The 17,785-nt window shown below is 37.5% G+C and overlaps 1 protein-coding gene across 2 annotated transcripts in view; it reads right to left on the bottom strand.

Moving 5' to 3' along the window:
* The window catches only part of LOC144593392 (phospholipid-transporting ATPase VD-like), a 147,864-nt gene that overhangs the window by 60,666 nt on the left and 69,413 nt on the right, over positions 1 to 17,785 (bottom strand). For both annotated transcript variants that reach the window (XM_078398899.1, XM_078398889.1), the window contains 5 exons: positions 9,729 to 9,933; positions 5,079 to 5,164; positions 4,136 to 4,242; positions 2,980 to 3,111; positions 1,012 to 1,136 (listed from right to left, as the gene is read on the bottom strand). In XM_078398899.1, the coding sequence (XP_078255025.1) occupies positions 1,012 to 1,136; positions 2,980 to 3,111; positions 4,136 to 4,242; positions 5,079 to 5,164; positions 9,729 to 9,933 (655 nt within the window). The remainder of the gene's footprint in view (positions 1 to 1,011; positions 1,137 to 2,979; positions 3,112 to 4,135; positions 4,243 to 5,078; positions 5,165 to 9,728; positions 9,934 to 17,785) is intronic.

Below are 17,785 nucleotides of genomic sequence, written 5' to 3' on the forward strand. Positions count from 1 at the left end.
CTGAGTTTCTTCAGCACTTTGTTTTTTTCACTCAAGATTCAAGCATCTACAATCTTGTGTCTCAATTTTACTGCTCCACTATGAAATTTCAAACTTCTTTAAGAAGTTCTCGTCTTTTCTCTGATCCAGGTTCTGTGAGACCCTCTCTCACTGCTCTGTGATTTCGACTACTCTCCTGCTCTGTCACTTATCACTAACTCTTACCCCATCCCTTCCGCTTGCATCGTTCTACCAGCTTCTACTCCATTAGTCTGAAGTAGGGTCCTGACCTGAAATGTCAACTGTTCATTTCCTTCCACAGGGTTTATCCAACAGTTTGTTCTTTTATTTTAGGTAAGTTTCATTTGACTCATTTCTGATATCATCACTGTGCTTTCACGGAGTGTAAAGTATGATTTACCCAGTGGCAGATACCTTTAATATGTTTGTAAAAAATAGGTTTTTATTCATTGCTTTATTTTGGATTAACCTATAATGAAAAGATAATCAACTTGGATTTACCCAATACAACTTTTGTAAAACAAAAAGCCTTTCTCAGTTCCTGTGAGTGAGTACATTTCTTTTTAAGAAGCAGAGTTGGCATTGTTAGTAGCTTTATAAGAATGTTGTGGACGTATTAGACTAATATGATCGTTCAACTAATTTGCTAAAAAAAAAGCTCAAGTGTTAGCATTCTTGGTGAGTCATTTGCTTTAGACACTTTCATAGTTGTCTCATGCCGAATCTGTGAGGCCATAGATTTAACTTGCTGACCTACAATAAGGTAAATGATCTTGTAGTAATATAATCAGTACAATTTACAAGGTTCATCATTATTTAAATCTGAACTCTGAATATTCATGTTAAACTCTAAAAGTATAAATCTATAAAGTGTCTTGTTTATAATTTCTTCTTTTCTGCTTTCAATGGGTGCCAAGCTTCCACTGGGCTCACTCAGATTTCGAATTGACACACCAGTTTTGAAAATAACAGTAATGAATACAAATTAATTCATTTGTGCAACCTTCTTACCTGCAGTAAAATAATCATGGTCCAGAAAATTAAGAATCCTGCAAGTACTGGATGACGAGATCCAGTTGGCCCTTGAATGCCAAAAATAGGGGGTTTCGAAAAGCCACTTAACCAAATCCCATGACCTTCACAATTAAAAAGAGTATTTAAAGTTAGACAGCTAAGAAATTTAACAGTGTCATTTCTAAAAATTACATCAAACAAAAAGCTTGAAAACTGGTATTAGTGGTTCTAATTGGCTAATTAACAAGAGGACCTCTTGGTGCAGAAGGCTTTTGCTGTTCCATTGTTAACCAGAACATGAACAATTATCTCATAAATTACAAATCCAGGCTTGCAAACAACAACTAATTGGAAAAGTATATTTGAAAGACACAATCACAGTACAATGCAGTGACTTCCCAATTTTGCAAACATTTAATATTGAGGAATTGAGGAATGTTAAAAGCATATATTGATGGTCAAAATGACTCCAAGGCTATAGAATCATACAGCACGGAAACAAGCACTTCGACCTAACCTGGTGCAGAAGGCTTTTGCTGTTCCATTGTTAACCAGAACATTAACAATTATCTCATAAATTACAAATCCAGGCTTGCAAACAACAACTAATTGGAAAAGTATATTTGAAAGACACAATCACAGTACAATGCAGTGACTTCCCAATTTTGCAAACATTTAATAATGAGGAATTGAGGAATGTTAAAAGCATATATTGATGGTCAAAATGACTCCAAGGCTATAGAATCATACAGCACGGAAACAAGCACTTCGACCTAACCTGCCCACGCCGACCAAGACGCCCCATCTACTCTATTCCCACCTGCCAGAGTTTAACTTGCATCCCTTTCTTATCCATGTACCTGTCTAAATGTTTTTTTCATATGATTATTGTACGTGCCTCAAATACCTTGTTTGGCAGCTCGTTCCATGTACCCACTTCCCTCTGTGTGAAATAGTTGCCCCTCAGGTTCCTATTAAATCTTACCGCTCTTAAACCTATGTCCTCTGGTTCTTGATTCCCTTATTCTGGGTAAAAGACACTGTGCATCGTTCCTATCTATTCCCTTCATGATCTTATGCGCCACTGTACGAGCAACCCTCAGCCCCCTGTGCTCCAAGGAATAAAGTCCTAGACTGTCCAGCCGCCCTATAGATTGAAGGGGTGAATAGAATGCCAACGATTCTCAAAAGAACAGCATTCATGAAAAAGCACCCACTTGATTGCTACCCCATCATCTTATCTTAAATATCATTCCTTCCATCACTAGGACATAGTTGCCATACCTCTCTGCACAGCTACACCAATTGCACCTCCTAAACCTGTGACCTTTACCACTGAGTAGGCAAAAGGTAGCAGGTGCAAAGGAGCACTGCTCATTGCAGGTTCTCCTCTAAGTTGCACACTATCTTCATCTGTAAATATATAATTCATCCTTATCATTGTTGGTTCTAAATGTTGGTTTTCCCTACCAAACACCTCTGTGAGAGTAGCTTCATCACAAGGATTGCAGTGGTTTAAGACAACGGCTCAACCACCAGCTTCTTTAAAGCAGCTGGGAGTGAGCAATAAAGATTGGCCCAGCTAGGAATACTCAAATCCTGGGGAAAAAATGAATAGTTTAAAAAAAAAATCTTCTTTCCATTGGGATTATACATTCCATTTGGATCTAGGACTTCATATGATCTTAATTCATCATTGGACCCAAGGTAGAAAAAAACACAAAAACATTGACCATTGGAAGTTACCACCTCCTTTCAAAATATCTACCTTAAGTTTCTATAATTCAAGGTCTCATCCTGAAAAATGTTATTCAAATGACATCACAGTCTAATTAAATGTTATGCTTAATTGGCACACTAAACTATATTAGGACCATATTAAAAAGGGAGTCATTTAGAAACTCTGAGACAATAAGGTATATTTAAATTCATTTTGTACTTCGGGCAATGGAATGTTTCACTTACCGAATGCTCCGATGAGACACATCACCAATAGTAGAGCCACACAACAAAGAACATCTCTATTAAGCTGCCTTTCTAGTTTGCTGTGCTTGTACCGTGGGCCACGGTTATTCATCATTGCTTTTGTTTCATGCCCTAGTTTAGTAAATAAAATAAAACATATTGCACATCCACCAATTTTGCTACAAATAACTGGAAAAAAATGTGAGCATTTTCTTTGTGATTGTATAATATTAAACATGAGAACCAAAAATGAATGAGTAAAAGACTCGCCAGTGGATCCCTTAATCAATTGAACTGTCCATAGTGGCCAGAGCACTATGTTTACATGTTACTCGCTTATAAAACTTTTTGCAGCATGGTTAAAATCTCCAACATTATTTAGGTTTTAGTTTATCTTTGGAATTCTATCTGAACAAACAAGATCTAAAAAGGGAGAGGTATTGCTTGGAGTTACTGAGAGGAGTAGAAAATGGGAACACCACTGAAACCTGTTGCCATCATTATTACAAGAATGTATTTTGACTTTCTAATTTTAACTCTTCTTAGTTAGTGCCCCTATGTTGTCATCAAGGTATGTTGTTCAAAATAGAAGAACCAACAATGTCACAGAGTTAAAAACTTAAGCATGTTCTTGTTCTCTGGTGGAGCAGGCTTGAGGAGTCAAACAGCTGCAGCTATCTCTTTCGTTCGATCACAACAATTCAAATTGCAGATTAATTAATTTGGATTTCAATGAAGAATGACAAGGGATCCATAAAAACAATGCTATTTTTCCCAAACAAAAATCAATACTATTGGACCCTAAACCAGAGTGACTGGAAAGCAATGTGTAATAGAGATCCCAAGAACTTAAATTCCAGGTTAACATTTTGTTTACCTTCGGCAATCTCCTTAAGTTATTACCATTACCAATGTCAAATGAAGAATGGAGACACAAAGAACTGCAGATGCTGGAATGTTAAGCAAAACACAAAGTAATGGAGTAATTCAATACTTAGCCTGAAGTTCACTGAGTTGCACCAACACTTTGTGTTTTGCCAAATAAAGCATGTTGCACCTTTCAGTTGCAAAACTTAAGTTTAAGAAAATTGATCACAAAGTTGTATACTTGCCATCCTAATGTTACACCAGTTGAAGATTTGGCATTACCACTAACCTGCATAAACTACAATTCCTGCAACAGCCTCAGTGTTCCTAATCATACAACCTCGAAGCAAAAGGTTTTCTTTACTAAGACCAACCCGCTCTTTATTCCAGTGTTCCCTACACACAGAACAACAATTTTCAGGAAAGATGATTATTAGTTGAGGAACAAAATTGAGATATTTATCACTCCTCAAAATATTTATTAAGACACACTTCAGAGAAACATACATATTCAAGTTATTTAAACAGAATTGTTACATGTTGTGATAGGACTGATTTAATTACTTTTTATTTTCTTTAACCAATAATACTCACGACATCTAGAAAAAAAAATGTATCATAAATCTAGCATACAAGATCAAAAGTTAATTTTTAAGTTAACTATTAGGGTCTTTAAGTATTTAAATAATAGTTCCATTGTCATTTGCTGTCAATACTTATTAAATGTCAAATCACATTGATACATTGGCATAAGAAACAGAATAGGTATGAAGTCAGACTGCTACTTGAATTTTTATGTAGTTGGTCTGCCAAAACAGACCATGTAACATTTACTGTTGAGAGCATGCCAAGAGAGATGATAAGAAAAACTGGGTAATTGGTTTTGAGACAGTAAAAGCAGTTTTTAAGTTTACTTTTGAAAGTTAGTAGACAAGGACCAAAAGGAAAGAATTTCACAGAGCCAGAATTCTTATCACCAAAAGAAGCCAAAGAAGTTGTGGAAGTATATTGCTGTTTGTGAATGGAAATAAAGGTGGGTTTTATGAGTGGAAGGTCACAGATAGAACTGAAATTGAAAAGTGACAAAGGCACAGATGTGGATCTCAATACATTGAAGACAGAATGAGGGAGATTAATGATCATTTGTTAGTGGAAGTATATGGGTCAAAGGTTGTGCAACAATTAATTTCAATAAAGTTTTACAAAATTTAAAGTCAACATCTTGAACTTACATATAGCCTATGAACTTGCTTAGATCATTGTTTGGACCTTCACATTCAATTCTGCAGGTGAATTTCTCAGGGTCAACTTCAGAGTCCTGAAGAGAAAACCAATGTGTACAGAACAAAACAAATTATCTCATGAACATGCCCTTTGAAATACCACCTGCAAAACATCAGAAAACCTCTTAAATTTTCATGGTTTTGCTGTATCGTTATCAAGAAAACGTATAAAGGCTACAATGGAACAGATTAATCCAAAATGTCCTGCCAGCATAAGGTGCTCATGATTACCACTGATCAACAAGGCAAGTACAGACTTCTGTTTGGCGGGTTCACTGCCATTAGCTCCCCTGCCAATTCAATTCTCAGTACTGTCCTGGGGAGCAATAAGTGCATTGTGAGAGGGCTGAACCAGATGAAGATAGCTCTGACAGTTACAATAGACAATAGACAATAGGTGCAGGAGTAGGCCATTCGGCCCTTCGAGCCAGCACTGCCATTCAATGTGATCATAGCTGATTATTCTCAATCAGTACCCCGTTCCTGCCTTCTCCCCATACCCCCTGACTCCGCTATCCTTAAGAGCTCAATCTAGCTCTCTCTTGAATGCATTCAGAGAATTGGCCTCCACTGCCTTCTGATGCAGAGAATTCCACAGATTCACAACTCTCTGACTGAAAAAGATTTTCCTCATCTCCGTTCTAAATGACCTACCCATTATTCTTAAACTGTGGCCCCTGGTTCTGGACTCCCCCAACATTGGGAACATGTTTCCTGCCTCTAACGTGTCCAACCCCTTAATAATCTTATACGTTTCGATAAGATCCCCTCTCATCCTTCTAAATTCCAGTGTATACAAGCCTAGTCTCTCCAGTCTTTCAACATATGACAGTCACGCCATTCCGGAAATTAACGCCACTCCCTGGCTTACCGACCAACACACCCATTAAAACAGTGAATATTTCTAACAGAAACTGGCATTCAGATACATTCAAAAATGAATATAGATAAATTTAAAATGCTGAAATGTAATCTTTCAAATAATAAACAAAACCTATGATGAATGTGATTAATTTAAAAAAGAATTAACATTTGACCTCAGGGCCATTTCTTTCCACTCAAATTAATTAAAGAACTTGTGGCAAGCCACATCAAACCTGACAAAGGCTCTCTAGGCTCACCAGCACAATTGCTGGGAAATTAACCACAGAATCATACAGTATAGAAACATACCCTTTGCCCCAAATCATCCATGTCCACCAAGATGCCCCATCTAAGCTAGTCAACAGCCAACAGTGCTTTATTGTCACATGTCCCAAAGCAGAAAAATGACATTCTTGCTATTTTCCCATTTACCCACAATTGTCCCCTGTCCCTTTAAACCTTTCCATCCATATACTTGTCCAAATATCTTCTACAGTGCCCTCCATAATGTTTGGGACAAAGACCTATCATGTATTTATTTGCCTCTGTACTCCACAATTTGAGATTTGTAATAGTAAAAATCACATGTGGTTAAAGTGCACATTGTCAAATTTTATTAAAGGTCATCTTTACACATTTTGGGTTCACCATGCAGAAATTACAGCTGTGTTTATACATAGTCCCCCGTATTTCAGGGCACCATAATGCTTGGGACACATGGTTTCACAGGTGTTTGTAATTGCTCAAGTGTGTTTAATTGTCTCCTTCATGCAGGTACAAGAGAGCTCTCAGCACCAAGTCTTTCCTCCATCTTTCCATCAACTTTGGAAACTTTTATTGCTGTTTATCAACATGAGGACCAAAGTTGTGTCAATGAAAGTCAACGAAGCCATTATGAGACTGAGAAACAAGAATAAACCTGTTAGAGACATCAGCCAAACCTTAGGCTTACCAAAATCATCTGTTGGGAACATTATTAAGAAGGAGAGCACTGTTGAGCGTACTATTCACAAAGGGACTGGCAGGCCTCCACAGCTGATGATAGAAGAATTCTCTCTATAATAAAGAAAAATCCCTAAACATCTGTCCAACAGATCAGAAACACTCTTCAGGCATCAGGTGTGGATTTGTCAATGACCACTGTCCGCAGAAGACTTCATGAACAGAAATGCAGAGGCTACACTGCAAGATGCAAACCACTTTTTAGTCACAAAAATTTCTGGCAATGGGGGTGGCCAGGTTACAGTTTGCCAATAAATACTTAAAAGAGCAACCACAGTTCTGGAAAAAAGGTCTTGTGGGCAGATGAGACAAAGATTAATTTATATCAGAGTGATGGCAAGAGCAAAGTATGGAGGAGAGAAGGAACCGCCCAAGATCCAAAGCATACCACCTCATCTGTGATACGGTGGTGGGGGTGTATTGGCCTGGGCATGTATGGCTGCTGAAGGTACTGGCTCACTTATCTTCATTGATGATACAACTGCTGATGATAGTAGCATAATGAATTCTGAACTGTATAAACACATCCTGTCTGCTCAAGTTCAAACAAATGCCTTAAAACTCATTGGCTGGCGGTTCATTCTACAGCAAGATAATAATCCGAAACATACTGCTAAAGCAACAAAGGGGTTTTTCAAACTTAAAAAAATGATCAATTCTTGAGTGGCCAAGTGAATCACCCGATTTGAGCCCAATTGAGCATGTCCCTTTTATATGCTGAAGAGAAAAAACTGAAGGGGACTAGCCCCCAAAACATAAGCTAAAGATGGCTGCAATAGAGGCCTGGCAGTGCATAACCAGAGAAGACACCCAGCAACTGGTGATGTCCATGAATCGCAGACGTCAAGCAGTCATTGCAAAAAAAATACTAAACATGGCATTGCTGTGTCTCAACCATCATGGTGCCCTGAAATGGGGGGATTATGTATAAACACTGCTGTTATTTCTACATGGTGAAACCAAAATGTATAAAAATGGCCTTTATTAAAATTTGACAATATGCACTTCAACCGCATGTGATTTTTCTATTACAAATCTCAAATTATGGAGCACAGAGGCAAATAAATAATTGATGGGTCTTGGTCCCAAACATTATGGAGGGCACTGTATGTAGTTGTTCTCCAAGGTTCTTTTGTTCTTCAATACTCCCTAGAGCCCTACTGTTCTCTGTGAAAGCCCTATCCTGGTTTGACAACCCCAAATGCAATAAGTTGTACTTATCTGATTCAAACTTTTTCAGCCCACTTATAAAGCTGATTAAGACCTTTGTGTAATTCTTGATAACCTCCTTCACTGTCTATGATACCATTTATTTTAGAGTCACCTGCAAACTTACTAATCATGCCTCCATCCAAATCACTGATATAGGTGACAAACAACAATGAGCACACCATCAACCACTGAGGCACACCACTGGTTGTGGGCTACCACTCTGAAAACAGCCCTGCACCATCACCCTCTGTTTCTTGTCATCAATTGCCGGTATTTAGCAGTTTTTGAGGAATCTGTGTGCTGAACACAGTGCAGAAAAGGCTGGCCAACAGTGCAGCAGCAACTTTGAGTCTTGCATCTGTACAAAGGGTTAACAAACTTGCTGGCATTTACATGTGTAATAGTAGCAATTACATATTACACCTACCGATAAAATACAGCCTATTGCTTCCCAAATTGTCATACAGTTTGGGACCAGGGTCCAAGACATGACTATAATAAAGGTTTATTTCCTTCAATAAACATTGTGAATATGGAAATATGTTTGAAAATATGGCAGGGACACAGTGGTATTTAGGAGATTTTTGGAAAAGCATGTGGATATCCAAGGAATGGATGGATTTAGATTTTGTGCAGGTAGATAAGAGATGATTTTGGCACCATGTTCAACAAAGGCATTGTGACTTGAATGGCTTGTTCCTGTACTGTACTGTATTATTCTATGTTGTATGGATCACTTCTTAACTAATCCCTCACCTTCATCGCATCCATTCATTTCAATGGGATTGGCAATGCTTCATTAATAAGGTAAGTAAAGCTAATAATGTATTACCCATTACCCATTTAAATGTGTCTTTAAATTAATCTATTCGTTTTTTTAATTTTAAAGAACAGGCAATCCCTGTATTATAGCCATTCGAGTAATGGAAATTTCCCCTTTTGGAATTCACAAGCATTACTCAAAAATTTGAGATATTGTATAAAATTCACCCTCATTGACTTTATTGGAATTAAAGTAAATAAATCAACACAAAATTAATTATTTTTCAACTCTCATTTCATGACGCATGGTGTGCAAAATCGTAATACGGATAATTTTCTTGGAATGCAACCACCCCATACAGCAGGGGACAATTATTGTTATTGTTCTTATATAAATCATTTCACCAGTTTCTACAAACCTCCAGTCATTAAATATACATGTAGAGACAGGTGGTTAACAGCCCATGCTGTTGCAAGACCATGAGGATGGTATGCTGGCTCGGGTCTCAAATCCTCTGCCCAAGGACTGGTCAATGCATTCAGATTGCTCTGCTTCACAGAACGGCCACAATAGCAAGGTCTCTGGCATAATAAGAGCTATACGAGTGCAAAAAGTTAATGTGGCCACCGGGTCAGGTCAAGCACAATCTAGCCCTTTGGGTAGCTTGAACCTTTACAGAGTTATAAGGAAATACAGGGGTGATTGAATAGATTTATTTTTGTACTTATGGCCTTTTCGTCCTTAAAGAGGTGGCTCACCAGCTCTGTGAATCCCTTCACCACCTGTCTCTGCTTCAAGTTAGTCTCTCCATCCAGGTTGGATGTTTCAATGTGGCAGATCCCATTAACATCAGTGGAGTACAGCAACACCATATCTGCAGGGATGATCTCATTGCAAACTAATCGGACAAAATCCCCAACGCGAACATCCTTCCACCATTTTGAACGATACTTTTTTGCTTGCCTGGAATGACAAATGTGATAACATCTCAGCATCAAATGGGTTGCAGAGACTTAAATTAAATTACTGTTACAGATGCTATATTTTGACAGCATCAGAAGATGAGATATCATGCCTGTAAAATTGAAACTGGTCCGATAACACCAATTGTCAACCGATGGCACTCAAAATGAAACAAAAATGTTAAGCTTTTCATCAGAAGCAGACAGATTTATTGAAAAGAAGAAGAGGTTATTCAAAACATAAGAGAACAAATGTCATGGTTTTCTCTTACAAGTCAAGTTCAATTTAGACGGGTCAGTTAAAGCAAACTATTTACCTGTCATGTCCTGATTAACAGGACTGTGATAGAACTGCATTGCAAGTAATATTTACAGAGAGGTGCAGAGGAAGAGAGTTGCAGTAGTAGAGAATTTCAACTTCCCCAATATTCTAGGATTGCCAGAGTAGGAAAGAATTAGACTGGATGAAATGTTTAAAGTGCAAATAAGAGAACATTTTGTTCCAGTATATTTAGTTTAGTTTAGAAATACAATGCGGAAACAGGCCCTTCGGTCCACGCTGACCTGCGATCCCCACACACTAACAATATCCTACACACACTAGGGACAATTTTCAATTTTACCAAAACCAATTAACATACAAACCTGTTCGTCTTTGGAGTGTGGGAGGAAACCGGAGCCCCCAGGAATAACCCACGCAGGTTATGGTGAGAACGTACAAACTCCACAAAGTCAGCACCCATAGTCAGGATCAAACCCTGGTCTCTGGTGCTGTAAACTCTACCACTGTGCCACCATGCTGCCCTAGTGTTTAGCAAGTGTTTGATAAATTAAAATATGGTAGATACTCTACATTGAAAACAGAGGAGGCCCTTCACCAAGGAGTTGCATCATTCACCCTTCACCATTGCAGTTGGAGATTTCAGTTGGAACAGTGAAATTCTAGAAAATAAGATTAAAAAAGATGGAGACATTAGAGTTTATGGCGGCTATAGAGATAAGTAAATCCCCAGCAGCTGATGAGATATATCTCAGGCTGTGATGGGAGGTAAGGGAGGATATTGTTTGAATCATGAAGTCTTTGCTGATCACAGGAAAGGTGTGAAGAAGGGTCTCGGCCCGAAACGTCGCCCATTCCTTCTCTCCTGAGATGCTGCCTGACCTGCTGAGTTACTCCAGCATTTTGTGAATAAATACCTTCGATTTGTACCAGCATCTGCAGTTATTTTCTTATACAGGAAAGGTGTCAGATTACTGAAAGCCAGCAAAATGATGCCTTTATTTAAGTGGGCAACAGAGATAATCCAGATAATTATAGGCCAGTAAATCTAACGTTAATGGAAGGGAAATTATTGGAAAAACATCTGAAAGACAGGAATTGATCAGTGAGAGCCAGCAAGAATTTGTTATTGGTAGATCCTGCCTGACTAATTGAGTTTTTTGATGAAGTAATGAAATGTATTGATGAGGACAGCATGGTTGAAATTGTTTATCTGGATTTCAATAAGGCCTTTCACAAGGCCCCACGTGCAAGGCTGAGCTTGATATTCTTGAAGGGAAGGAAGGCGGAGGAGATTACCTGTTCGAGGTATACAAGCTCTGGGACCACTTGATAGAGTGCAAAGAAACGTCCCCCATGGTGGAGGTATCAAAGACAAGAAGGCATAGATTTAAGTTAAGGTGAAAGAGGTTTAGTAAACATTTTTCTGCCGGAAGGTATCTGCGATCTGGAATATTCTGTCAGAAAAAGTGGTGGTGGAGGCAGGTACTCTCACAACAATTAAGAAATATTTGAATGGCAATTTAAATCACCATGGCAGAAGAGGTTCCGGTTGGCATGGGCATTCTCATTTACCTACTCAGCTTGTTCATATCCCCGTGTGTCTTTTTTACACTCATCTTCACCAATACGTATATTCCCCTGCCACATAAGAGCCATGACCAAGAAAACACACTAATGCCTCTACTTCCTTAGAATGAAGTTGGGCATGTCCCCAACAACACTCACCAACTTCTACAGAGGGGCCTTGGAAAGCATTCTATCGGGATGCATCACAGCCTGGTTTGGGAACAGTTCCATTCAAGACTGCAAGAAATTGCAGTGAGTTGTGACGTAGCCAACCTTCCTTCCATTGACTCCATTTACATCTCATCCTACCTCAGCAAGGCTACCAGCATAATCAAGGACCAGTCTCACCCTAACTCTCCCTCTTCTCCCCTCTCCCATCAGGCAGGAGGTACAGAAGTTTGAAAATGCATAGCTCAAGATTCAGGGACAGTTTGTTCCCAGTTGTTATCAGGCAACTGAAAGGTCCTCTCATTAACTAGAGTGCGGTACTGACCCATCTACCTCATTGGAGATCTTTGAAATAGCTTTAATCAGACTTTATTTTGCACTAAATGACACACCCTTTATACTCTGCATTGTGGACGGCTTTATTGAAATCATCTATTTTCTTTGACTGGATAGCACACAAACAAAGGTTTTTCACCTTATCTCGGTACACGTGACAATAATAAACAAAACTAAACCAACTAATTTAGCATCATCAGCAAACTTGGACAGTGACTTTTGGACTCCATCATTGACCCACCTCTAAAGTGAACATGTAGGTTGTCAAAAGCTGAGGCCTAACCATCCATCACTGCCGTCTCTACTCGTAGACTGCCAATCTGCAAAAAAATATGTTTATTCTCATTCTTTGTTTCCTGCTTCACAGCCAATTTCCAATCCATATCAGTATATTGTCCCCAATGTTATGAACTTTAACCTTGTTGATCAAACTATGAGGGACCTTATGAAAATCCAAATATAACACATCCATCGGTTCCTCCTTATCTACTCTACTTGTCACTCTTAAAGAACTTCCACAGATTAGCCAAATATGATTTTCTTTTTATCTATCCATCATGACAAAGTTCAACCCAATTATTCTTTTCAAGTCTTCTGTTATTATATAATTTATTATACATTCCATCCTTCATTATAGATTTGCTCATTTGCCCTACCTCTAAAGATAACACGTCAAAAGTTCCCCATTTCCTCTCCCTTCGTTCTTAAATAGTGGGGTCAGATTTGCTTCAATTCCAAAGTCTATCACAAAACTTTGAGACATGACAACCAGAACATCCATCAACCTTTAAACCACTTCTTTCAAAACTCCAGGATTTAAGTTTCCAGATCCTTGGGGTTTATCAGCTTCTAAGCTCAAACGTCTTTTGTACTATTTTTATACTAATATTTCTGTTTTACATTCTTGTCAGACCTTTTGTTCTCCAATTTCATCAGCAGGTTGTGTGTTTAATTCTGTCTCCACTCAGTTCTTTCCTCACATTTTCCTGTCTTGGTTTGTACAGAGTTGACATTTGCCTTCACTCTACTTGTCACTTCCACAGATTAGCCAAATATGATTTTCCTTTCATCTATCCATGATGACAAGGTTCAACCCAATTATTCTTTTCAAGTCTTCTGTTATTATATCCTTTATTATACATTCCATCCTTCATTATAGATTTCACCAGTCTACTCCAATCATCTGCCTTTCTTTATCAATTTCCTTTTTTGAGTTCTAAAATGCTCTCAGATTCACACCTACCACTGTATCTGGCAACATTTGAAATTTCTTTATTGTATTAAACACTATCTTTAATTTCTAGTCACCTATGGACGTTACTCGAGTCTGCAGAAGATTCCTGACTGCAAACGTCACCTATCCATGTTCTCCAGAAATGGTTACAATGGTACTTTATTTGTCACATGTACAGTGAAATTCATTTTTGTATACAACTCAGTTCAAGTATTACTATACATAGGCACTTAGACACATCTTAGAGAAACATCTCAGATACAGTGCACAGGTATAGCAGTAGAACACTGAGACAGTGTGCAGAGTCGCCTGTTTTGGTGCCATTTTCAAGTCCCAGTTTGTAAGTGAAGGGTTCTTGACCTGACGATGGAGGCCCATTGCCCTGTCAGCGTTACAGAATCAGCATGACAAGCATAGTTGAGGTGTCCTCCACTGTTGCAGACTGCGTCCGGTCTACGCATTCTGCCTCTTGGAGTGGCGCTCGGTCCAGCCGAGCCCCAGGCTATTGCAGGGCACCCAGTGGTCCACTCCAGCATCGATGCAGTGCACTCCCTCTTGCTGCTAGTCTGCATACCAGTCTTCTCTCTGACCCCTTCCACTCTGGGTGGATGAGCCGGGCCTTCCAGGCAGCTTCCCGGTCTGCAGCGCGGGTCCTCAGTCTGCGGCGGCTGAGCTGGGCCTACAGCACCTCCGTCTGCCGTCCATGGCCAGTGGCCCACTGAGTTACTCCAACACTGTGTCTTTTTTAGTAAAGCAGTATCTGCAGTTGCTTGTAGCTATTTTCCATCTTCACTTTTCCTGTTGGGTTTTTGTGCCACATCCGCACATTACGTTTATGCATATCCAACCTCTTGTGCCCTATACAAACCATGGCAATTTTGATTTATCGCAAATAACCAAAGCAACAAATTTAGAGGTGTTAAGATGCAAGAGTTGCATTTTGTATATCCCTCAACTTCACTGGTGGAAAAGAGAAGCTCAGCTGCATATATGCAAGTGATGGATTCATTAAAGTAACAGATAGAATTTTTCATATTGGAATGATTAGAGGTAAATACAGAGCTGGATCTTATATGTTATGTTTGGAAATCTGCTCTCTTTCCTTTCCTGCTAGTAATTTTCATTATCATTTTTACTTTTATTGTTCCTTTAACTCTGGGTTTTATTATTTGTATCATAACTCTTCCGACTATTGGAACTTGATATACCCCCGGTAAAATATTGCTATGGAACACAAGTTCCAAGAAACAAAGGGGCTGGATAAGTTCGAAACATCAACTACGGAAGTCGGTAGATGGGTAGCCATGCTAGTATGGCTAGCACTAACTGCACTAACATTAGATGTAGTTTTTTCCTTCTTTGTGCACAATACTAATTTCTTAATCTATTCTCTTTTTTTTTCTATTACAAACTATCATTATTATTTTCAGTTTGAACGGAGTTATAAATTGGAGCAAAGGAGATATATATGTGAGAGGCATTTAAGAGTCTTAAAATTCATCTATTCAGTGTTCGGGTGCGGGGTCGGGTCTGTTGAACTGAACCATGGGCTCTATTATAGACCCCCATAGACAAAAAAATGCAAGATTTAAAAATGAATACGGGGAACGAAGGAATAACGTTTTGCAGTTGGAACGTTAAAGGTATTAATGAACCAATTAAGAGAGGTAAAGTATTAGCACATTTAAAAGTAATTAAAGCTGACGTGATTTTCATCCAAGAAACACATTTAAAAAAAGATGCTGAGCATAGGCTGAAAGCTAAATGGATAGATAAAACATATCATTCTTCTTTTACACATAAATCAAGAGGCGTAGCAATATTATTTCGGAAAGGTACTTTATTCAAACATACATCAACTATAACCGATAAGGATGGCAGATACATTATTGTAATAGGAGAATTAAATGCACAAAAAATGATTTTTGTTAATGTATATGGACCAAACTTTGATAGTCCACTGTTCTTTAAGAAAATATTTAACTGCATTCCGGAAATGGCACAACATAATTTAGTAATTGGAGGAGATTTAAATTGTACTTTAGATTCCTATTTAGACAGATCAACAAGACAAAGGAAAACCAAATCACATTCCAGTGACTTATTAAATGCATATATGGACACTAGTAATATTAAAGATGTTTGGAGAGTGGAAAACCCAACTGGACGAGAATACTCATTTTATTCACCTGTACATAAAACCTATTCAAGAATAGATTATTTTTTGGTCGACGCTAAACTTATCTCACTCACTTATAATTCAAAATACCATAATATTATAATCTCAGATCATGCACCTTTAACATTCATGATTAAATTAAATGGAATGTCCGAGAAACAAGCATATTGGAGATTTAACCCACAAATTGTGAACGAAAAGTCATGCCAGGAATATATTATTAAACAGATTCAAATATTTTTTGAGGCAAATGACAACCCTGACACACCTATTTCTCTTATGTGGGAAACGTTTAAAGCGTATGTTCGAGGTACATTAATTTCTGCTCAAGCTTTTTACAATAAAGAGAACAGGATTAAGCAACAAACATTGGAAAGTGAAATCAAACAACTAGATATAGAAAATGCGAGAATGCCATCTACTCTAAAATATAATAAAATTGCGGTATTGAAATATAAATTAAATAAAATGTATTCAGAACAAGTAATAAAACTCTATCAAAAAACAAAACAATTACATTTTGAATTTGGAGACAAACCACAAAAACTATTAGCACGTCAGTTACGAAAAATGGAAGGGGAAAAAATAATTCATAAAATTAGAACAGAGACAGGAGAATTATTAAAAATGCCCAAGGACATAAATGATAGATTTCTCCAATATTATCAGAGCCTTTATTCAACTAAAACCGTAGCACAATCAGAAGGAATAGCAGACTTTTTAAAAAAATGTAATTTAAAAGGTTTAGATTCAAACGATAGAGAAGTATTAGAAAGGGAGATTACGACAAAGGATATTGAGGAGTCTATTGGTTCTTTAAAAAATGGTAAAGCAGTAGGACCAGATGGTTTAGGCTCCGAATTTTATAAAAAAATTTATGATTTGCTTAGCCCACGTTTACATAGACTGTATGAGTATATATATACTCAACAGAAACTTCCAGACACTCTAAATGAATCTATAATAACACTCATTCCTAAAGCTGATAAAGATCCGGAAGATCCGGGATCATACAGAGCAATTGCACTTTTAAATACAGATCAAAAAATTTTAACTAAAATACTAGCGTATAGATTAAGTACAGTGATGAATAAATTAATACACCCTGACCAAACAGGCTTCATTCAGAAACGATACTCATACTATAATCTAAGAAGATTATTTAATATTATATATTCCAAGAGAATTATTAATGAAGATCTAGCAATAATCTCACTTGATGCTGAAAAAGCATTTGATCAGGTTGAATGGTCTTATTTATTTTCGGTGATGGAAAATATGCAGCTAGGGGAGAAATTCTGTACATGGATAAAACTGTTATATACAAATCCCAAGGCCAGAATATTTACAAACCAAAGGTTGTCATCGAAATTTAGCCTATCTAGAGGTTGTAGACAAGGATGCCCGTTATCCCCATTATTATTTGCGCTTGCTATTGAGCCACTGGCAGAAAGAGTTAGGGGGCATCCGGAAATACATGGATATAACACAAAGGACACAGTGAATAAAATTTCTCTATACGCAGATGACGTATTAATTTACATCACAAAACCAGAAATTAGTATTCCAAACCTATTAAAGCTAATAACCCAATTTGGTTCATTTTCAGGATACAGAATAAATTGGAATAAAAGCGAAATTATGCCAATAAGGGAACATAATAAGCAGATAATACAACAATTTCCATTTAAAATAGTAAATGAAAAATTTAAATATTTAGGTATCTATGTAACTAAGATATATACATCATTATTTAAAGCAAATTTCCCCCCATTACTGAACAAACTACATAAGAATATTCAATATTGGAAAACACTCCCTATCTCAATGGTTGGCAAAATTAATGCCATAAAAATGATTTTTTTACCGCAAATATTATACCTTTTTCAGACAATTCCGATATATCTGACAAAAAACTTTTTTTAAAAATTGGACTCTATTGTTAATGATTTTATCTGGGATTATAAGAATCATAGGATAAACAAAAGACACTTGTGTAAATCAAAAATAAATGGAGGCCTGGCTTTACCCAATTTTTTGTTTTATTTCTGGGCAGTTAATATTAAAAATATGAATTTCTGGTTGGA

This window comes from Rhinoraja longicauda, chromosome 1 (genome assembly GCF_053455715.1).
Source record: "Rhinoraja longicauda isolate Sanriku21f chromosome 1, sRhiLon1.1, whole genome shotgun sequence".
NCBI classification, from domain to species: Eukaryota; Metazoa; Chordata; class Chondrichthyes; order Rajiformes; family Arhynchobatidae; genus Rhinoraja; species Rhinoraja longicauda.